At 49.6% G+C, this 22217-nt stretch overlaps 8 protein-coding genes and 1 non-coding gene across 9 annotated transcripts; 7 read left to right on the plus strand and 2 right to left on the minus strand. All coding sequences in view use genetic code 12, as the record gives it.

The window, feature by feature from the left end:
* Nucleotides 1-1537: 1537 nt before the first annotated feature.
* On the plus strand, nucleotides 1538-3772 carry CXQ87_003052 (uncharacterized protein; the record flags this gene model as incomplete). Its single annotated transcript, XM_025481537.1, has 1 exon — nucleotides 1538-3772. One exon carries the CDS (start codon nucleotides 1538-1540, stop codon nucleotides 3770-3772), a length of 2235 nt encoding a protein of 744 aa, XP_025336155.1.
* A 764-nt stretch (nucleotides 3773-4536) lies between these two features.
* On the plus strand, nucleotides 4537-9401 carry UTP13 (Utp13p; the record flags this gene model as incomplete). The annotated part of the gene is made up of 2 exons (XM_025481538.1): nucleotides 4537-6200; nucleotides 7064-9401. 2 exons carry the CDS (start codon nucleotides 4537-4539, stop codon nucleotides 9399-9401), a joined length of 4002 nt encoding a protein of 1333 aa, XP_025336156.1.
* CXQ87_003054 lies at nucleotides 6430-6516 on the plus strand. The gene has a single exon. It is a non-coding gene; the product is annotated as a tRNA-Lys (tRNA).
* A 2046-nt stretch (nucleotides 9402-11447) lies between the features above and the next one.
* On the minus strand, nucleotides 11448-12404 carry WOR2 (Zn(II)2Cys6 transcription factor WOR2; the record flags this gene model as incomplete). Its single annotated transcript, XM_025481539.1, has 1 exon — nucleotides 11448-12404. The coding sequence occupies one exon, from the start codon at nucleotides 12402-12404 to the stop codon at nucleotides 11448-11450; it is 957 nt and encodes a 318-aa protein (XP_025336157.1).
* A 3493-nt stretch (nucleotides 12405-15897) lies between these two features.
* CXQ87_003056 (uncharacterized protein) lies at nucleotides 15898-17811 on the plus strand (the record flags this gene model as incomplete). The annotated part of the gene is made up of 1 exon (XM_025481540.1): nucleotides 15898-17811. The coding sequence occupies one exon, from the start codon at nucleotides 15898-15900 to the stop codon at nucleotides 17809-17811; it is 1914 nt and encodes a 637-aa protein (XP_025336158.1).
* A 178-nt stretch (nucleotides 17812-17989) lies between these two features.
* On the plus strand, nucleotides 17990-18331 carry CXQ87_003057 (uncharacterized protein; the record flags this gene model as incomplete). Its single annotated transcript, XM_025481541.1, has 1 exon — nucleotides 17990-18331. One exon carries the CDS (start codon nucleotides 17990-17992, stop codon nucleotides 18329-18331), a length of 342 nt encoding a protein of 113 aa, XP_025336159.1.
* A 75-nt stretch (nucleotides 18332-18406) lies between these two features.
* Nucleotides 18407-19108, minus strand: GIR2 (Gir2p; the record flags this gene model as incomplete). Its single annotated transcript, XM_025481542.1, has 1 exon — nucleotides 18407-19108. One exon carries the CDS (start codon nucleotides 19106-19108, stop codon nucleotides 18407-18409), a length of 702 nt encoding a protein of 233 aa, XP_025336160.1.
* Nucleotides 19109-20635: 1527 nt separating this feature from the next.
* On the plus strand, nucleotides 20636-21238 carry NBP2 (Nbp2p; the record flags this gene model as incomplete). The annotated part of the gene is made up of 1 exon (XM_025481543.1): nucleotides 20636-21238. The coding sequence occupies one exon, from the start codon at nucleotides 20636-20638 to the stop codon at nucleotides 21236-21238; it is 603 nt and encodes a 200-aa protein (XP_025336161.1).
* Nucleotides 21239-21530: 292 nt separating this feature from the next.
* On the plus strand, nucleotides 21531-22188 carry CXQ87_003060 (uncharacterized protein; the record flags this gene model as incomplete). Its single annotated transcript, XM_025481544.1, has 2 exons — nucleotides 21531-22090; nucleotides 22137-22188. The coding sequence occupies 2 exons, from the start codon at nucleotides 21531-21533 to the stop codon at nucleotides 22186-22188; spliced, it is 612 nt and encodes a 203-aa protein (XP_025336162.1).
* Nucleotides 22189-22217: the final 29 nt, after the last annotated feature.

Below are 22217 nucleotides of genomic sequence, written 5' to 3' on the forward strand. Positions count from 1 at the left end.
GGTCATGCTTTGTGGCCCTGCAGGTGGCTCTCGGCGACATGTCAAAGTCGAAAAGCCGTTTTCTCCTACAGGCAAGGGAAAGCGCCACGATGGAGCCGTTTGTGGCTAGGGGGAAAAAATACAAGAGGTGGGGTATGATCATAGTGAAGGTAGGAAAGAAGAACCTGTAACAAATTTTTACTGTGGCACAAGGTGAAGCGGAGGTTTTGACCGACCGGTCAGGCCGAAGATAGCCTGCGATGCCGTGCGGAAAAGAAACGGGAGCTGCAAACCGGTAGAGATAAGCAGGGTGGAGCAACCCCTGGAGACAACTCACTCGGCACCACCGGTTGATTTGAAATCTGCAGAAATAAGTTTGGGAATTTTCTCTGGTTATTGTTTCCGTGTAAGTTTTGGATTTCCCTTTTTGTTCTCTTATTTTTTAGCGGGATGCCGCTGTCGCTGTCGCTTTCGCTGTTTTTTCCCTCGCTGTATTATGCCCTATGGGTATCCGCCGGGCATCGAAGCTCTGCGAAAAAAAAAAAAAAAGAGACCCGGCACTAGAGGGAGCAACTTTAAGAAAGGAGACGATCACAAAAGGAAAGAGTAAGCAAGTGAGCTCCATAACTTCAAAAAATGAAAAAAAAAAAATTGAACCACCCGGCTGTACCGCTTTGTCGATTTGCGCTTGCTGATAAGAGCCACGGCAGTAGTGCCAAGGGTACCTGAGCAGCGTGCTTCACCTATTGTAACCGGCCCGCCCGAAACTTCTCACAATAACCTACAATGACTGCCTGAACACAGTCTTGTCTGGACAAATGAAAGAACAAGGAAGTGCCGGAGTCAGCACAATGGGGTTTCTTAGACAATAAAAAAAAAAAACCGGAATGTCATCGGTTACGAACATGGTAGTTTTGGATCGTTAACTTTTGGGCAGGAACTCCGGGGCAGGAGCACTGGGTGTTCTCAAAACAGACCGTTTTTTGGGGCTCAAGCGGTGGGGCAGCCTCGCCTGATGGCTCGCTATTTTTCTCCCCATCCGAGAAAGAGTCAAATAGCCCAAGCAGCCTTTGGGCCTTGCTCCTGGTTTTCTTTTTCTATTACTATCTGAATTTGAGCAACTTCTGGTTTCCGTAGCAATAACTGAAATAAAAAATTCTCTCCTTCCAAAAAGTTCAACGGCCTTCGTCCTCGCTTCAGTTTTCCTCATAAATGCGATTTTGTGCTGACTGACCTGCGGGGCTGCCTGACTCTCAAAACTGGCTCCGCTGGCAACTGCCGTATACTGTCGTGAGGCCGTGCCAGAAATAAAACGCGGGTACCCACAAAATCGAAAAATCAAACCACAAAATGTTTGGCTTTTTTTATCAACGCCTGATTCCATAAACAGGGTGTAGTTAACCGATCAGTGGCCTGAGACGGTGGTGGTTATGCCCTGGAGCCACAATTCGTATCACGCGCGTCACATGACGTGCCACGTGAACTGCACGTGCATCATGAACTATGGTTTTTCAGCTCATCCTGAGACCCATCCACCATCAAGAAAGGCCTTACCAGCATGCCGTGGAGCACTCCCATTCGCTACTTCTCCACTGGCCTAGTCGCACGGAATCTGTCACGATACCCCTCTTTCGTACACAAGGCGCTCAAAGATGTGCCCTACTCCAAAGAAACTCAAAACCTACCGAAGGCCAGAAAGCGGATCCTCATTCTTAGCCCAGAACAGACCAAGGACAAAAAGTACAGTAAGTATGTTCAGGAGGTCAATCGCAAAGGCAGACGCCAGACCCCTCGGCAAATGATGAAACTCCTTGACGATGATGCCATCAAAATCAAACCACCCACATCCAGCAAAGAGTCACTCATGGAGTCCATCGAGCTCTTCAAACCATCGAGTGCAGATATTAGCATTGGTAAGAAAGCGGCTGTCGTGAGTGATATTTGCAAGGGGTTCAAGGCCCTGCAGTTACAGGAATACATCCTCAAGAAACATGGGTCTCTCAAGGGACTCAAAGCAGGTACGAAGCAGAAATTGGCCTCCTTCATTTTGGAAAAGATCTGGACTACAAACGTCAAGGAAATGTCTATAGATGACTTGCTCGTCACTGAAAGTGTACCCTTAACGCGGTACGAAATGTTCCTCCTTCTCCTGTCGCATGGCCTCATCCTCAGACACATCAGAAGCGCTGTTTCTAAGATCGAATTCGACAGCGAGTCCAAAAAGCTCCTACTCACAGGCACACCAGAGCAGGTTGAAAATGCCAAGATCAATTTGACTTCGGATTTGGAGGGCGCTCATATGGAAGAGATCGACCTCTCTGTGGTCAAAAAATTGGCTCTCAAACAGCACGGTCACTTCAATGTTGCAGAAGTTAGCAGCAATACAGAAGTCTATTTTGATCCGCTCAACAACGACAAGTACGAGCTCTATGCGCTTAATAAGAATCAGCTCAAACGAACCAAGCGCCTTCTTTTATGGCTCCTTAACTACAATCTTCATACTAAGGAGTTTTTGCATTTGCCCGAAGGGCCACACCAGTTCCTTCCTTTCAAGCAGGACGATCTGTTAGCTTGGAAGGATAGGTCGAAGGATTTATATGTCCTAGAAAAGAAAGATCAGAAACCAAGCCAACTCCTTCTCGACGAGCTTGCCAAATTCTCTGATGAGTCGCTTTCCAAAATTGACTTGTATGATGAAACGTGGCGAGACGAAGACAACAAACTTTCCTTAAAAGCCGCTGCAGAGAAGCAGAGTGACAGCAAAGGATGGGATCTTCTAGAAAGCCTCGGTTTCGGAAGCGAATCGAACGAAGCTACGCAACCACAGGCTTCTGAGCAAACGTCTCACGTGTCTCTTTCTAAAGAACAACGGGATCAATTGTACAAAGAGCTCACAGACTTCAAGTACAAACAGTCGTTGCCAGGAGTGGCGGCAGATAATCTAGACCCCAAGCTCTTCACGGTGACGCTAGGAAATGTGTTGTTTGAGATACCCACCAACAAGAAGAACATTGTGCCTTCGGCCACCCTGGAACAAAAGCATAAGCTGGTGCTCTTCAACTCTAATGTCATGTTGGCTCACGACAAGATCATTTCTATGCGTGCAAACGACTCATCCAGCCCAAGCTACAGGGATCCTCACATGTACAGCCTTCAGTTCAAGTTTACTCCATCACCTTTCGTTGCATCGCTGGAGACTGACAAGGCCATGGAATATCCGCCAGTTGAAATGTGGGTGCAGCTTAAGGCCAATCTCATGCCTGATGTTGACACCTTACAGATTGTTTCAGTGGAGGGCGAAAATTCCAGTCTTGTTTGCTTGCCAGATGCCAAAAGTGACATCAAGATCAGCTGCCAAATGACGGGAAGAATACTCGAAGAGCAAGAGGACGCAGATACTGAAGGCCAATCAATTAGCCAAACATTGGATTCCACCATCGACAGATACCTGCGCTTCTCCAGCCAGCCCGGTGTGGTTGACTTCCTCGAAAAGTCCACTCTTGACTACAGTGGAAGAGCACCCACGTCGATAGCACCTACTATTGACCTTGTCATCAACGGCAAGACTGTCCGTTATCATTACCTCAACGTATCTTATAGACGGGAAATTGCCGTTGAATTGCCCCAGGAAGACGGCACAGAGCAGATGGTCCATGTGTCTGTGGTTGAGGGAGGCAGCCTAGGAGGTAAACGCATAGAGATCAGGTTTGTTGGCGACCACGCCGCCGAAACAGGCCGGAAGGAGTTCGACCAGCTTCTCGACAGGGTGCTTGAGTTCATCAACACCCTCTAAACCTACAATTGCATAATCACGAAATGATGTATATAGAATATATGGACCTCTCCTGGTCTACTTTTTCTGTTCGTCCAACGTACGCACGTGCTTCTCCAAGGCATTCAAGGACTCTTTCAAGCTGAGCACGTCCGTCATGACAATCTGGGTGTTCTTGTTGTACGCCTCGATCATGTAGTAGTAGGAAGCAGTGCCAGCTACCAGGACACCAAAGAAGAAACCAACAAAGCCACCTCTGAAAGCACCGACCTTCTTGGTTGGAGTCACAGGAGCAGCAGGAGCAGTCAGGTAACGACGAGCGGCCGAGCGGAGCGTGGTGGATGCCAATCTGAACATTGGGGTGGATTAGACGTAGTTCTTGTTTGATTTTTTCGCGCCGAGGTATCCAGAGAACTCAATTGATCCAAGCGTGTGGTGCAGTCAAGGGGGAATTAAAAATGGGAATTTGAGGGATCGGCTTGTTTATTGGATTCGGTAAGGTGGCTTTTGAAGATTTTGCTGATTTTACGTAAATCGTTTTATTAGGTTTGTGGGGTAGGTGTGGTTTTGGCAAACACTCGCATAAAGCTCTGACTTCTGGGGTGCGAATCAGAACAGCTCAATTTTGTAAAGCTGAAAAGCACCAACATAAAGACCCAATCGATGTTGCCCAATGATCTTTTCAACTTCTCTTGAAACTACTTTCACATGCTCGACGGTTTTTCAAAATCACAAAAACCGCCAGATACGCCGTACTTTGTTGCTACTATCACAGGCTATATGCAATGACACTGAACAACTCTATCAACTACTTCTACATCATGCTAGGCCTTCGAGGATGCCACGGGATATACCGTCAAGGCGCTCTTCGGCACACAAGACGAATTGCATTCAGCCGATCATTCCAAAGAACCTATGCTACTGGTAGCAAGGCTAAAACACCCAAATCATTCAAGATCATAGCTGCCGCCACTGGAGCCTCTGTGCTTGTTTACGGCATTGACGAGTACTTTTATCTGTCACTTTTGCAACGTTCAGCTCGTGCAGTTTATGTGCTTTTATGGATTGCTTACCAATACGGAGTCAATGCAAAGAAATACGAGAAGATAGACGATCTCCACGAGGAGGCATCTGAGAAGCTTCTCCAGATGCTCTCGGCCAACAAGGGCCTTTACATCAAGCTTGGTCAGGCAATTGCCAACAACGGAACTGTGTTCCCATTGGCATACCAAAAGCGTTTCATCAATTTGTACGACGCTGCTCCCGAGGACCCTTGGGCGGAGATAGACAGAACGCTCAGGCGGCAACTTGGCGAGAATTACGAAAAGGACATCTTTGAGCAGTTCGACCGTAAGCCAATGGCATCGGCATCGATTGCCCAGGTTCATAAAGCAAAATTGAAAAAGGAACAGCAGGAAGTGGCCGTGAAAGTCCAGCATCCTTACATCGCCAAGCAGATCAACGTTGATTTGGCCATTTACAGAGCAATGTCGTGGGTGTATTCAAAGATTTTTGATCTCCCGTTGACATTCTTTACCCAGTATGTTTCGGACCAATTGGTGAAGGAATCTGACTTTAGGCACGAGTCAGCGAACGCTGCAAAGCTCTCAGGCCTTCTAGCACAAGATCCAGCAATGGATTCGTTGAATATTTATATTCCAAAAAACTACGACGACTACACTAGAGGGCTGATTCTCGTCACGGAGTGGATAGATGGCATCTCTCTCGCCGATAAGCAAAAGTTGATAGATGCGAAACTCGACATCACCACTATGATGAAGCAGTATGTTCAAATCTTTGGAAGACAGGTGTTCAACTACGGGTTTTGCCATTCAGATCCCCATCCTGGCAATCTCATGGCCAGAATACATAACGGGAAGCAAGAGTTAGTCATCTTGGATCACGGATTGTACGTTACGCTTCCGGACAAATTCAGAAAGGAGTATTGCACTATATGGGAAAGCTTATTTCTTTACGATAAGAGAAAGATGGAGGAGATAGCACATTCATGGGGCATTGGCGACCCACAGATCTTGACAACCATGGTCCAGCTCAAGCCGCCTCCAAAAGACTTTATCGCGAGAAATACGAGCTCTTACGATCTTATCAAAAGCTTTCTTGGAGATGAGACGAAGTTTCCGTTACAGATGCTATTCCTTCTGCGTTCGATGAGAATGATGCAAAACTTGAACCAGACTATGGGAAGTCCAGTCAACAGAATCAATCTTTTCACAAATTGCGCATTAAAAACTCTTGCAGAGGAGAGAACATTTTCCCTTCGCCACCCCGGTCCATGGATTCAGTTATTGAAGGTGAAGGTTTCGCTCTTCCTCAGTGATGTTATATTTTGGCTCTTCAGAATCAGGCAGATCGTGACCGGTGACCGGTATGGTGGCAGGGGCGAAGGTATTGAGGACTACATTGACCAGTACATGAGGGATACCGCCAAGTTAATGGGAATAGAGATAGCTGAAGGGGCATAGACGACTTAGATTAAAGAATATAATAAACGCACACAAATCGGGCAATTTTGGGCCGCTGAGGCTCAAATTCGGCGAGCGAGATGAGTTAGTGTAACGGAAGACAAAACAAAATGAAAATATGGAAAATTTCGAAAATTTGTACGGCTTTTGGTTTATTACGACATAAAAGACCACTATTGGTTTGTAATCAACGAAGCCTGGTTAGCTCAATCGGTAGAGCATTTGACTCTTAATCTTCTAAGGTCAATCAAAAGGTTGCGGGTTCGAGCCCCGCATCGGGCTTTCTTTTTTCCATTTAGTTGTGGCTAGATTGCATTCAGGCGCTTGACATTACTTTAAGGAATGGCTCTCCATTTTTTTTACAGTGCTCCAACGTTTGTCGTTGAGATGGGATGAGGTTCCACATTTTCTCACCGGATGAGGACACAAGTTCAACTGGGAACTGTGAAATACAAAGTTGATTCTTATGAATTGAAGCGTTAGTTGTTTAGTTTTGCTACAAACAATACTCTTGAAATCACGAAATGTCTTTTTTCAGGCCGGTCCAGTTACTATGCCCAGAACTCATCTATTTTGCAGCCGAGCAAGAACACCGCCTTTCAAAGCTTTAAGCCCAAAAAGCTTCATGACCGCCATTTGCCATTTTCCTAATCTCTTAATTCAAAAAAATTACCCTGTTAATGCCCATACCAGTTATCTTCTCTCCCCCACTGTAGTAGGTCCCACCAGTTGGTACTGTACGCACACATACATAGGCATCGCAGGCATCGCATCAAGTTGAAAAAGTACCACATCGAGAAATCCGTAATGGCCGAACCCATCAAAAGAGCATACGGGCCAAAGATATAGAGCCGTTTTACGTCGGGGCCACGGCAGCGGCGTTTTCCCTGGACGGATCCATCGTCGCCACGCCGCTTAATGAGGATGTCGTGGTGACCGACTTGAACAGAAACATCACGCTCCACACCCTAGAAGGTGACGGAGAACTTGTCACAGCCCTTGCAATCACACCTGACGGAGCCCATCTCGCAGTTATTTCCCAATCCCAGCAGCTTCGAGTGTACAATGTCGAAAGCGGTGAAATCACAAAACAGACTAAGCTCTCTGCTCCAGTATACATCGCTACTGCCGACGAGACCTCGTCACTTTTTGCATTTGGCTCCACAGACGGAGTTGTCACAGTGTGGGACGTTGAAGGCGGGTACGTGACCCATTCGCTTAAAGGTCACGGCACCATCATCTGCTCCTTGTGCTTCTACGGCGAGCTTCACTCGTCCAAGTGGATGTTAGCGCTGGGAGACACCATGGGCACATCAAAAGTATGGGATTTGGTTAAAAGAAAATGCATTTCGACTCACCAGGAGCACTCGGGCGCCGTGAGAGGCCTTGCGTTCTCGCCAGACGGATCGCAGTTCATCACCGGTGGAAGAGACGCCGTGGTGGTCTTCTACAACACAGACAACTTGCGTAAGGTTGTGAATACCGTGACCGTGAGGCATCAGGTCGAATGCTGCGGTTTCACTCAGCTTCCGCTGGGAGAGGATGTTTTTTACACTGCAGGCTCAGAGAACCAGGTGAAGCTTTGGGACATTGCTTCGGGTAAGCCGCTTGGAGGTTCGCCCAAACCGTTGGAAACGTCTGAAGAGCTCATGGCCATTGAAGTCGTCCACACAAACGAAAACACCCGTCTTTGGATGGTGGTGTCTGATCAGACGATGGTGGAAATGTCCCTCGAGGACATGTATGTTGAAAACGGTGCTGCCGTGATTCCCATCACGAGGCGAGTTGCCGGTAACCACGGAATCATTGCTGATCTTCGCTATGCCGGTCCCAACATGGAGCTTGTTGCCATGGCCACCAATGCACCAGCCTTGCGTGTGGTGGACCTCAGTGCTCCTCTTGACGTACACCTTCTCGAAGGCCACACCGACCTTCTTAATTGCATAGACGTTTCCGAGGACGGAAAATGGATTCTCACGGGAAGCAAAGACAACCTGGCAAGGCTCTGGGCGTGGAGCGACGAGGCAGAGTCTTTTTCTTCATATGCTGTTTTCACCGGTCACGCTGGAGCCGTTACCGGCTGTGCTCTCCCGAAGAGCATCAACATAATTCCCGCTTTCATCATCACGGCATCTTCTGATTTAACCGTCAAAAAATGGCGTGTGCCTAAGGAGGCAGGCTCCACGATGAAAACCAGTGAATACACCAGAAGAGCTCACGACAAAGATATCAACTGCGTTGCTGTCGCACCCAACGACGAGCTTTTTGCCACTGCTTCTTTCGACAAACTCGGCAAAGTCTGGGACTTAGAGTCCGGCGAAACTGTTGGTGTTCTCAAGGGTCACAAGCGTGGACTTTGGGATATCAGTTTCTGCCAGTACGACAAACTCATTACCACAGCTTCTGGAGACAAAACCGCCAGAGTCTGGTCGTTGGTCGACTACACGTGCACAAAGACGCTTGAAGGCCATACCAACGCCGTGCAACGAAGCCGTTTTATCAACAAGAGCAAGCAAATCGTCACCACTGGAGCAGACGGTTTGGTGAAGTTGTGGGACGTCAAGGAGTCTGAGTGTGTCGCCACTTTGGACAACCACAGCAACCGTATCTGGGCTGCTGATATCAAGGAAGATGGTCTACAGATGGTCACTGCCGATGCTGATGGCCACATGAGTCTTTGGAGAGACCGTACAGACGAGTTTCTTCTAGAACAAGAGCAGCAGCAAAAAGAGAGAGTCGAACAGGAACAGCAGTTGAGCAACTACATCAACCGCAGCGACTGGAGCAACGCCTTTTTGCTTGCACTCACGTTGGAGCATCTGATGAGATTGTACAATGTGGTGAAGGCGGCTATTGGAGCAAACCAAGATCCCGAGCTGGCCGTGGGACTGAAGGAGCTTGAGGAAACAATGAGGACGTTGCAAGGGGAGCAGATGGAGGCGCTTCTCAAAAGAGTCAGGGACTGGAATATCAACTTCAAGCAGTTTGAGATAGCACAGAAGGTGTTGGCTGTGATTGTTGCTCAGCTTGACATGGACAACGGCGCCATTCGAAAGATCGTGGAGCAGGTTATTCCGTACAACGAAAGGCACTACCAGAGACTCGACGAGTTGGTTGAGCAGACGTATGTGCTTGACTATGTTGTGCAAGAGATGGAGAAGGTTTAGCATGGGGTTAGCATGGTAATAAAAGGACGAGAAGGAAATTGTAGGATGGTGGATTAAATTTGGATTGACTGGCGTCGTATTTATGCTAGGAAAATCATGGTTGCAAATAATTTTTTTTTCTGCAGAATTGAAGACTCGGGATTTACTGCCCAGCAACAGCAAACAAACTGTTCTTGGTGAAAAATTATTACCCTCCGCCAGCGATCAGACTTACCATTGTCGAGCCAGCAGCAGCTCCGGCTTGGCGTCGTTGACAGGTCGAGTGCCGCCTCGAAACCCCTGCAACCTTGTTATGCGGAAGAACAAAAAGAGACTTTAGCAGGCCACCCGCATGGAGAATAGATAACCCTTGCGGAGGACTTTTCTTGGAGGAGCCCAACAACGGCTCTTATTTCGGAAAAGCCCGAGCCAGCGGGCACCAAAAAGAAAAAAAAAATGAAAAGGTCACTTGCTGGTTGAGGGGACGGCGGCAACTCCATGATCATGTGTTTCTTATCTCTGAGATATCAGCCCAGGCGTACAGATGCCGGCAGGGTGGAAGCCCGAGACAAGGAAATTATGACAACTGCTGGGGTGCTAAACATCTGTTGGGTTGTTGGGCCATTAGCAAGAATTTTTTTTTCTGTTCTGCTTTGCCAACAGTGCAGACGCCATGGCTCGTAAACCGCCTCAATAATACGGAGGGCAGACTTGCCACGGTCTGGCGAGAAAGCGAAAAACAAGAAAAAATCATCAGGCAGTGCTTGCACGGACGTACTTTTGCCTGGTCCATGTGCGAAATAAGCTTCTGCAAGCGAGGTAAGCGAGACGGAAAAAGAAGCAGCAACGGTTAGGACACCCGGCCTGGACACAAAAATTAGACGAAGCAAAGCAACGGAAATGTAACAAGGCCGATACGGGAGGCATAAGCAAGCCAGGTTAAAGTTAGTTTTTTAGACGGCAGGGCTTGACGTTTCCTCGGCTAGCGAGGTGCGTCAGGCTAAAGTCGGCTAACGCAAACTCGCTTAAACAATCAGACGCCGCTAGCTTCGGATGGAGCGAACGGCTGTGGCAGTGGAATTTGTGGCAGTGGAGGAGAAATAAAACGGTGTAATTGTTTGCAGTGTGTATTTTAAGTCTGGGGCATGCTGCGTTCCGGTGTAAGTGGGCGAGGGCGGGAATCGGTTGGTATGCACCCGGCTCAAGCCATGCGGGCAGCCAGAGGCAGGTGAGATTAACGAGACGTAAGATAGGCGAGGTCTCGCCCGGCAAAGTGGGCAGACACTACCCATGAAGAATTAGAAATAAAAAAAATAAAATAAAATTAAGAGAGCACCAGGCTTGGGGCCATGGGCCAGAACCACCCGTAGTGGACCAAAGCGGGTCCCAATACGATGGGCGCTGCCTTACTGTTGAGGAGACAACGAGCGGGTCAAAAGTTGACAGTGTCTACCCAAGGGGGAAGCGCCCAGGATAGGTGCCGCGGGAAAGTCAGGCGGGCGCGGGAAATCTTGCCGTTTCTTTGAAGCGGGCGGCCGCTGGCTGGAACTGAGCGCAAATGACGAGAATTCGGCAAGCGCACCCCGGTGAAAGATGGTGCAGTGATTGTCACACTGGAGACAATAACTCGACAAGCCAGACAATAGGGAGGTGGCTAGAGGGTGGGTGCGTCTATGTGCGTCTGGATGCGTGGTGCGCGAGCGGTGCGACAACGAACGGTGCAGCGATCCGCCAGCCGGCATACCCAAGTGCGCAAACTGGCCATAGTTAGATCAGACAGCAGTCAGTAGGTTTGGTTGCCTTGGTCACGCTGACAGCAGACGTAGACGCAGTTTCATCTTTCGAGGCTGAAACAAATGCGGACGGCTGCGGGTGCGACACCCGTCGCCACCCACACACCCACCCACCCCTCGCGCACTGGTGCAGCCGACTGCAGTAACAGCTCAGGCACCGATGCACTGTGCAGGAGCACACCTTCGCCAGTGGTTGCTAGCGATTTGCTGATCCGGCACCACAGACGCCAGCGTCTGAGGGCCCTTGCAAGGGCGGGAATTTTTAGCACACGCTTTACATGAGATCGTACACCAGCAGGCGGCGGTCCTTGTCCTTACCCAGATTGTCCAGGTTGCGGCGCTTGGCCTGCTGCGGCACCATTTCGTAGCCCAAACAGAGCTTTTTGGACCGCTCGCAGTTGTAACAGTGCGGTTTACGCTCGTCACACTTGATGCGCCGCTTACGACAAGTGAGGCACCCCGTGCGAGTACGTCTTTTGATCACCCGGCGCTTGTTCACGAGGGCGTTGTTTTGGTCAGCCTCGCGTGGGTACGGCTTGTATTGAGGCACCACAGGCACAAGTGGAGGAAGCCCGTAGTAATTTGGCATCGGATACATCGGCACCATGGGCCCGTACCCGCCCTGCGGGAGAGGGCCTTGTGGGGCTTGAGGATGCTGCTGAGCCTGGGGATGCTGATGCTGATGCTGATGCTGAAGATGCTGGGGAACAGCCTGCGGTTGCGGCTGGACCTGTTGTGCCTGCGGGTGCAGGTGATGCTGTTGCTGGAGGGTTTGTGGGCGCTGCGGAGCTTGTGGAGGCGGAAGCAGCTGGATTTGAGGAGTCGCCTGTGGAAGTGGCGCCAGCGGAGGAGCCAGAGGCGGCGCAGGTTGTGACTGAGGCGACACGTGTAATGGCGATTCGGCCGGCTGCTCGTACAGCAGCAGATGTGAGAGTCCCGGGTGCTGAGGAGGAGGCGGGAGGTGGACTGGCAGGAAGTAGTCCGTTTGTCTGGAAGGGTGGCCCAGGAAGGAAGTGTTTCTGGAGCGAGGATGGGGCAAAGTGGCAGGCACGGGAGGCGGAGGTGGAGGAGCGTGATCTTGAGAAGGCCATTTGTCATGAGGCGATACTGGCACAGCCAGACGAGGACTCAGGGCCAGTTGTCTTGTTTGAGGATGGGTTGAGGAGCGGTCTAGCACCGAGGAGAGCTGGGCTCCCACCATCAACTCGGAGACCGACGGAAGCTTAGGCATAACAATAGCAGGGACATAGACGGGCGGTGCCGACGACTTATTGGATTGTGAGATTTAGTATGGGGTATCGAAGACAGGGCCGGAAAAGAGCGAAATATATAGTCAGATAGCAAGAGAATGCATGGCCTGCATGCAAATGTGGTGGGTTACATGATTTGGCGAAGATGCGCTATTGCCTGACGCATGCTGCAACCGTCTCGGGCAAGCGAGGGTGCTGCCGATCGGGCAAGGTGGAGGCTGCCGAGCGAGAATAACAAGGGTGAGGCTTAGGTAGGGTATACAAGGGAAGCTTTGGGCGTGTGTGTGAAGGAGAGGGCTGGATTGGGAGGCTGAAGTGGCCGAGGGTGTTCAGATGACTGCATGGGGCCAGATTCCAGCGACCGAGCACGCAGCTCGTGCATGCGGCCGAATACAGGTGGAGCTGCCGGTGCATGGCGAAAATAACAAACCCACGCAGTGCCGACAGAAGATGCGCATGCATGGAGCATCGAGCGGTGCGGCGCGAAATGCAAAATAGCGTGGGCCAGAAAAAAAAAAAAAATTGAGAGAAATGGGCCAAAGCCAAACCTGCCTTGTCTGCCGGTCTGAGAGTCTGTTTGACTTTTTTGAGAGATGCTGCAGCGACACAGTCCGCATTCTCGAAGCGAGCAGAGGCATTCCAGGGACAATAGGCCTTTTTTGCGCTTACGCCCTGACCCCCAGCGAAGATGCCAACAACACCAGGGCGGCCAGTTAGAGGACGCTGGCATCATGCATCATTCAAAACATAGGTGAGACAAGCGAATGACAAATTCGCGTGCGGGCCATTAACTGGCAGGTTGCTGGATTGTCACCTGGCCAGACGGCAGCACCGAAGGTGCAATACCCGCTGGCGAGAGGCACAAAGCGTTAGAGCACTGGCGCAGCGACTTTTGTGAGCAGTAGGAGCCGCCGTGCCTAGGCCAGGCCAACCAGAATCGGCTGATTTAGCGATGGCCTAAAAATGACCCGTTTTATTTAACAAGTCCTTGGCTTTTTCGGTGGAAGTGCCCCTAACATGGGCTGTCGGTGCGAAGCGATCATGTGGTGGTGCCAAGTCGCTGCGCTGACGTGGAGCGGATTTGCATCTGCTGCGACAGAGCCTAAGTCAGCCGGGCAGTCACGAAATAGAATTTAGAGTTGGCCACAAAAATGGAAAATAACTCGGAGGCTCTCCTGTCTGCGCCGCTTGGTATTATCTCCGAGAGCCCTGATTTGTGTGTTTTTGTGGAAGCTTCGCCCCGATTCCCCTGGTGCCACGGCCGGCTTCCTCTTGACCCGGGAGCCGCGCCAACTTAGCACTGCTCGCCTGGCACCCCAAGCACAACTAAAACCGGCGCCAGGCGGCACCCGCAAACAGCCAAGCGGTAGGCCCGAGTGACTGAAATTAAGTTTGCCACCATGCAAGTCAAACTTGCATGCAATTCACAGCTTAAACGCCTTCGTAAAAAAGATGGAAAGTGAATGGAGCCCGCGGGCCAATTTCAAGAGTCGTTCCACCAGGGTATAGTTACCGGCTGATGCGGTGCCAGGGTATAGTTACCTGGAGGGTGGGGCTTGCGCGCGGGCATCCTGCCGAGCATCAGAAGCCCTTAGTCAAGCTCAGCCAACGGAAGGCTCGCGAAATCCACATGACCAAAGCCCACCCTGTCTTTGTCGTTTCTGCCTCGCCTCCTAAGTCAGGGCTCCCATTTTGTGCGTAAATGCGGCAACCTGGCACAAAAGGGCACCCTCCGATGTCACAAAGCCGGGCGGCAGGCAGGACGGCCCCACGCTGGCGCGGAAGCGAGAGTGCTCCTGAGCCAGGGCCTAAACCGCGCACAGAGGGCTAATCGCTGCACCCGCGCTGCAAACAGCGTGAAAAGCTTCGTTCATCTGAGTTACGAGCAGGCCCCAGCGGCTCAGGCAGCGGGCCGTGGTTGCCCGATGGGGCCAACAAAAAACCGGCTACACTGTCGATTCCCTCCAAATCAGAAAAGCCCCTCCAACGAAACCGTATTCCCTCCATCGACAACTAACCCAACCCTAATTGTTCCACCCGTAGCCAGCAAGTGGTGGGCCTGCCGGAACGGTGCAGTTGGAATTCGTCACAGACACTGCACGCCTGCGGCCTGCACGAAGCACCGAAGGATTCAGCTGCGGAGCGGCAAACCCACAAAACCTCGGCGAAAAACCCATGACATCTCGGCGACCGAAGCGAACAGGGGCATCGACGCAGTACTGTTTGCGTTGGCCCAACGAGGAAGGTATCTCATTTGTTGACATTTTTTGATTTCCAATTTCCATCTTCCGTCTTCATTCCCAATCGGTGTAACTGGCACTTCTCTTTGTGGCCAGAGAGCTTTGTGCCCTAGCTCCTTCGTCGCATGTGCTGCCGTAGTGGGTCGCTGCCGCTGCCGGAGTGCGTGTGGAACAGGGCGCCTCGACAAGGTAATTCTCACAACCAGGGCCTGCCGAGGGCCTCCTATCTTACGTAAAACACGCAAATGTGCTCCGCTCGATATTATCTGGCCCGAGCTAAAATTCCTCCGCTAACTGGAGCATCGTAGATCGAGCTTTAGCTTCCGTCGATCTCTGCGCACCCTTCCTGAAACAGTCCAGCACTGACTTCTAGACAACTTTTAAAAAACTTCCCAGTCCACTCCTCTTGGTGCTGTAGTCCCGCCAACTCGCGCGGCCCCAGTCCTCGCTTTGTTCTCGCCTATTGTCCTCCCGCCTTGTCCATCGGCTTCGTCTCCTGCCTGATTGTCAGATCTGCTCCACGGAAGCAGCCGTCTAGGCTTCCGCGCTGTCGTACCTTGGTGGGGTGCGGCTTGTGATGGACGGGCCGCCGGTCATGCACTTGCATTAGGCTAAGCTCGCAATTGAAATTAGCTCTTTCCTGGAATGGGTAAATCCCACTGGGCATTCTCTGTCTAACGCTTTGATCGTGCGCTTGACGATCCCGCTTTTCGCCAATCTGCAAATCTGCGGCCCATCCGCACTCGGCACTATTTCCGGATCTCCACGGCAATCTCTCTTTTCTCCAGAGTGCCCGCATCAGGTACACTGCCCTGAAATAACCTCCGAAAAGCCTCCCGACCATTGTCTGCCACTCTCCCGGGGGAATGTGCTGCTTCTTTTTGTTCCCATTATTCTGCCACCATTGTCGGTGCCGTGCCTTTCTCGTTTAGTCCAGGCTGAACCATGTCTCCCTTGCCCTTGCGGGCTTCGGTGGCAGTCTCGCTTTCGCAGCCGTTTGCCTTCGCTTGCGATCTCTTGCAGCAGGCCAGGCGGGAGGCGAAAATACGAACCTCTTCGAATTCGCCAGAGAAAAAAATCCACTGCCAAAACCGCCGCCCCTGATTCGCCTGTGCCATTTATTCTGGCAAAATTTTGGTGCCTTGCCCTTGAACTGGTGACCCCCTCGACGCCGGCCTGCACGCCACTAAGCGACTGCGAAATCAAAACAAACATCATCAACTGTCGCCCCATCATGGACAAGGAATATCTCCAGGAAGGTAAGTCCAGACGGTCTAATACTTATGATCATTTACTAACTGCAGACTTTGATCCGTCCAAGGTCAAGGTGGCCCAATTGCGGGAGATTCTACGCGAAAACGACATTGTGTTTCCCTCTGCCGCAAAGAAGAAAGAACTCGTGGAGATCTTCAACGAGAGCATTGGCAATAAGAATTCATCAAAAGAGGGCCATTCTGAGGCTCCTGCTAATACCCTGAATGCCAACGATACCAAGGACTCCGTTGAGATCATCGAGATTGATGAGGCGTCTCCAGAAGTGAAACCAAAGAAGAAGACAAAGAGAAAGACGTCGAAGAAGCACGTCAAGGCTGAAGAAGACGAAGGCGTGAAAGATTATAACAAGGAAGAGGTGAGTCCAGATGCCTCCAAGACCTCAATCGACGAGTCTGACAACTCCCTTCAGAAAACACCCAAACCAACCAAAAGCCCGTTCGGCTCCTCGCCACCCTCCAAGAAACTGAAGAAAAGAAAATCAAGCGTGTTTGATGAGCCCAAGAAGACCCCAGAAAAGGGCAACCTCTTCCAGGTCGACATGGACTCCGATTCAGACACTGTCATCTTTAGTCCAAAGCCCAAAAAGGCCAAAACAACGCCACTGCCCGCTCCTGTCAAAACCACCAAGCGCAAGGTATCATCGAAGAAACAACCCAAAGCTTCGACGTCTCCCGACATTTCCAAGTCCGTCAATCTGGACTTAGAGGAGAGCGTTGCCAAATCCACCCCAACCAAAGCGCCAGAGCCTGTGTCTCCTAAAGTCGAGACTGATATCAAGCAGGAGGTTCACCGCCCAGTTCTTGACCCTATTCTTGACTCTACCACTGACGTTTCTCGTGAAGACTCTGAGGACAAGTTCAATGAATCTTTAAAAAATGAGCTTGTTGACGACGCCACAGGATTCGACGCTGCCCTCTCCAGACTCAAACGCCACGACAGCCAGGATCTGGAACTCACCAAAGAGAGAAAAGATGCAGAGCTTGCTAAGCTACTAGGCGTGGACATCAATGGCGTGAAACCAAAGCCCAAGGGTAGGAGAAGCATCACCCCTCGTCGGCCAATTATCATCCCTGAGAGGCGTTTGGCCTCAGACAGAGGGTCTCTTCTCGATGATCTCGATAAAGACGTTCCATCCTCTGCAACAGAAACCGAGGAGCAAACAGCTGCTCCAAGTGACGAAGAAGCTGATACTGACATTGAGGACGAAGAAGAGACCGCTGACGAAAAGTCACTTGCATCGAGAGTCAGGAACCAAAAACGCAATTCCCCATCATTGGCCACAACCTTACTGTTTATTGGTCTCTGGATTTTGTTAATTGGCTTTGCTATGTTTGGCTACTGGTATAGAGAGCAAACAATTCTCATCGGCTACTGTGGGCATGAAATTGACAAACCAACAGTTCCACAGCAATCCGACACTCCGGCATTAATTTCTAAACTTGGCACTTACCTTGACAATAATTTCAAACCATCGTGCGTTCCATGCCCGCAGCATGCGAGGTGCTTCACGCATCTAGAGTTGGGATGTTATGAGGACTTTGTCGAGTCAAAGCCATGGTACTATCAATATTGGCCGGTGTTTGACCCAAGAGCCAAGAAATGCATTCCAGACACAAAGAAAGCTGAGAAAGTCGAACTCATGATAGACGAGGCTCTTGACTTGTTAAGGGCTCGTAACGCTAATATTCAATGCGGCCTGACGGCAGTTGACAACTTTGAAGCGGGCATTGAGGTCAATGAATTGCATGATCTTTTGCTTGCACTCAAAGCCCCATATATCACAGAGGAGGAGTTTGAAGATTTGTGGAAACGTTCGGTTGTTGAGTTGGAGAAAGAACCGGAGATAACGGTAAGGCAAGTTGCAACTATTTAAGACCTAACGCGGTCTCGAAATTCGAAATTTACTAACATTCTAGGTCAAACGATCAGCTCATCACCTTCGTTCCTCAAGTGTCGATTCTGACACTGTTGGTGAGGCGGAAGCCCCGGACACGATTTTTCGATCAACGTCCTTATCACACATCTCGTTGATGTGCCATCTCTCTAATCACATGTTAGAGTTAATTGTGAGCCATATTCCACATTTGTTTGCTATTGGCGTGGTTGTCATTGCATCTTTCGTCGCACATGCCAATTACCGCCAGTCCAAGCTCCATGCCCACCGCGTGGAAACTCTCTACAACGAGGTTTTGAGAAACCTCAAAAGACAAGCCAGGCAGGCTCGTGACTCCAACATGCCTGCTTATATTGGATCTATACAACTCCGGGACCTTATTCTTAACGAAGAAAGAAACTTGGCCCGCAAAATGAGACTCTGGGAGGCGGTCAGCCGGCGTGTGGATCGTAACACAAACGTCAAGGCATCATTAATTGAAATCCATGGGATGTCATGAAGGTCTGGCAGTGGATCTCGAATCTCGAGTGAACTCAGGTCTCAACGTAGCGTACATAGAAATACAACATCATCTCTAGTTGACTGCAACTTTTTGAACGGACTCGACCACATCTTCGATCTCGTCTTCCTCGTTGCCCGCCAAGCCTTTTTCAAATATCTCTCTGCCTGTCATCTTACCGTTATGCATCTTATCAAACCTTTGTCTATCCTTCTGTTCGATTTGCATCTCGGCTCTGAATTTATTACGCCATTCAGAATATGACTCCTTGTTCACTGGCGTACCAAAGAACTTCTTCTGTTCCTCAGCTTCCTTGGCTAGTAGCTCATCTTCATACTTCTTCTGGGCAGCATCCAACTTGGCCTGAAACAAGGCCTCAGCTTCATCTTTAAGCAATGCTGCCAATGCAAAAACAGAGGGCATACCCACATTCATTTCAGCCTCCTCTTCCACTCTTTTCGTAAGAGAAGTGGCATCCAACTTTCCGAGCTCTATCTGTTCTGAGAGGTGAACCAACTTTGATTTATCTTCGTCGTCCTCTTCATCATCGGAAGGCACCGGAAGCTCTTCGCTCTCGACTTTGACCTCCAATTTGGGTACTTCTTCAGGGTATGTTGGGGTGTACTTGACATCCAACACAGTTGAGTGATTTCTATCCGACTTCGTCTCCAAATTCAAAGTGATTGTGAAATGCGTATCAGAGAGAATTTCAAGTTCATCTGGGTAGATGGACTGAAGCACCTCGAGCTCCTGCTGCTGCTCTTCTGCTGGATCCATTGAAAGAGTAGTAGTTGGTGAAGAGCGCTGTAGATGCCTAGATGTGCAGGAGATTTCGAAGACCCAGGGTGGTGAAAGTCAAGCAAGCGAAGACGGATCTTTTGATTCTATGATATTTTTAAAATGGCTGAAGTTGTTACCTTAGAATGATAATTGCTAAATTGGCATTGTGGTGATGTTGACTAATGAGGGACTAACTCGAGATCTCGAAAGTCTCAGATCTGGGAAAAGTCACAATGACCCGAGGAACAATTCAATAAAGGGCTTCTCTTTATACAATGTTTAAAGTTAAAAACGGCAGACCCTCAAGAGAATTGCTCGAGGGTGTTTCGGTTTTTCTCAAATTATGATTTTCAAGATAGTCGAACTCAAGGCACGAACACTGGAACAGCCTCAAAAAAAGTAAACTACCCCAATCCCAGTACTCCCTTTCCCTTCCTCTTCCGCTTCCGTGACTCAGCACAATTGCGTTATTACACTCTCTGAACCACAAAAAAGGTACACTACAAGCACAGGATCGCCGCTCTTTCACCAGATTAAGCAACCTGCAAGAAGTTAAACGTAGCATGACCCCAAAAAGCTTATTTGTGTCTCAGCCTCGATCTAGATCTGACCTCGTCTCGCGGGCTTAAGTCCGAGGAATAGAGCTAAAGCCTAAGATAAAGACTAGCTTACCATTGTATTCCCAAGTAAACTACCCAAAACAACAAGCTTGCTTGTTTCTGCATGGCATGCTACATTTTACCACACGTACGTGATTCCTTCGTTTTTTAGGCACCTCGTGTAACATCGATATCGCCTATGCAAAGGTAGATTTGTCAGGGTCTCAGCAGATACCACCCTGCCGAGCCTCGTAGACGACTTGCAGCAGCATAGACGAGTTGTCATAAGGTGCATGAATCGACTCGCAATGGCAAGTGCATCAATGTCTGTAGATTGCCGCCTCAAAGTCAAAGCGACCTAGGCGCATACACAAATTAGAGTTTGGCCAATGTATAGAAAATCAAAAGTAATTTCATTGCAGAAATGGATCGGGCCAAAGGCACCAAGCAGGGAATATAAAATAACAATCTTGTGAGCATAACGCACCGACGATGCCTTTGTGTTTCGTCGCCCACGCATGTTGCTGCAAACAGGGTCTTACAATCTTCGACTGGTAAAACATACCACGTCACCTGGGCTGCTTAACGCTTCCAGCAGGATCCCCTTCTGGCACCATTCTCGGGTCTGACCGTTGTGCGGTTTTTGTTCTATATTAGGAAGGTTCGAACGCCCAACACAGGTGCCTCGGCGCCCGGAGTTCCAAAACGATAAAGAAGCTCAAGAGGAGCGAAGAAGAAGAATTTTTGTTTTTGCTCCATATTGTTGGGCAAATGGGATATTTATATCTGCTGGGTGGTGGGCTCCTGCGGATAGCTACTGTCGCGTACCGCTCTTCCCTTCCCTCTACAACTACTTTTCTTTAGATCTCGTGATATCAACAATCCTTCAAGCTTTCATCTTTCCGTCATAACATAAATTGGAAGCATGCCTCCAGACATACTTTGCCCGCCAAACACAACCACAAAAGACTACGCCTACCCGGAGTCTCACCCTCTACATTTGAACAATTACCCTACCAGCCAGCGATCACTGATATCTAGCAGCGAGGACCTGGATCTTCATGATTTTGGGCAAACAGAGTATGATGACGACGACACGCTAGGGCCAGAGGAGATAAATTGCAAAGCTGTTGCGCTCTTTGACTTCGAACCCGAAAATGACAACGAGGTGGCTCTCAGAGTGGGCCAGGTCATCTGGATTTCTTATAGACACGGACAGGGCTGGTTGGTAGCGGAGGACCCAGATCTGGGCGAAAATGGGCTTGTTCCCGAGGGTTACGTGGAGATCTGTGCCCCTGAGGAGGAGAGCATCCAGGACGAGCCCAAACCGTTCATACCACGAGTTCTCCAGAACGTCAAGAATCCAGAAGACGATAGCGACTGGGAAGATACGGACTTTGAGGATGCACACACGGCGGAGTCGCCAGCGGTCACGCTGGACAGACAATCGTCGCATTCTAGGGACTCCAGAGACTCCAAAGAGTTAACCTCTCTTGAGGCAAAGATGGAGGACTCCTCTCTTCAATAGCATTCATGATCAAACATTACGAAGCTTTGGCTTCTTACCTACACCCATCGCACATTTGCTCCGTGAGATCAACGCGCCGTTGATCGAATGGACACTCCCCAAGCCAATGCTACGGCATGGTACGACGACACGTCATTGCACTACTTTTTTAAGATTGAACACCCTCTATCCTGTCACTCGCTTAATGTACAATCCTTAAATCACTCCGTAGTAAAATTGTAGATACTCCATCATTGTACAGGAAGATCTCATCAATCACCAACTACTCATCTTCAAACACAACTGCCAGTGGATGCAGGGACCTCCTGAAGAACTACCGAGAAATAAAGGAGAATCCACATATCAGAAAGAGAGTTTTGAAAATGTTCAGCAGCTGACAGACCCTCAGGATCAACGCGATGGGTTGAAGCCATCATTATCAACTAATGATGATCAAGACACTCCAGCTACAGAGGAAACAAAAGAAAGTCTGGTAGCTAGCTCTCAAACTTCTGCTTTGAAAACTAGCGGGAAATCAGATAGAGCATTCAGAGGAGACTGGGGTTATGTCGATCTATACAACTCATCTGTCGACAACTTCTTCAGTCTAGAGTACTTGGAGCTACCGAAATCAAAGAAACGAAAACTTGAAGACAGCGTGGTAACTACCGAACGAGCATATTACCGACCAGTAAAGGTCGAAGGTTCCACTGACGAGATTAATGGGCATGCTGATCAGCTGAACTCTCACGAAGATCTCTTTGATAGCTTGAAGTCAGGAACTTATTGGACCGCAGATGAGAAGGAAATCTTTTTTAGTTGTCTCGCCAGATTCACTATTCACAGGGTCGAAGACTTCCTGGATCATTTACTGTCCAAAAGCACGGGCGAAATATTAGCATACTACGAGCTCCTCAAGCGTGAGCTACGAGACCAACAAATCTGTGAAACACACTCCGTTCATATCATAGAGGATCAACGGGATCCCACGAGGCTTCTA

This window comes from Candidozyma duobushaemuli, assembly GCF_002926085.2.
Source record: "Candidozyma duobushaemuli strain B09383 chromosome Unknown C_B09383, whole genome shotgun sequence".
Classification (NCBI taxonomy): domain Eukaryota; kingdom Fungi; phylum Ascomycota; class Pichiomycetes; order Serinales; family Metschnikowiaceae; genus Candidozyma; species Candidozyma duobushaemuli.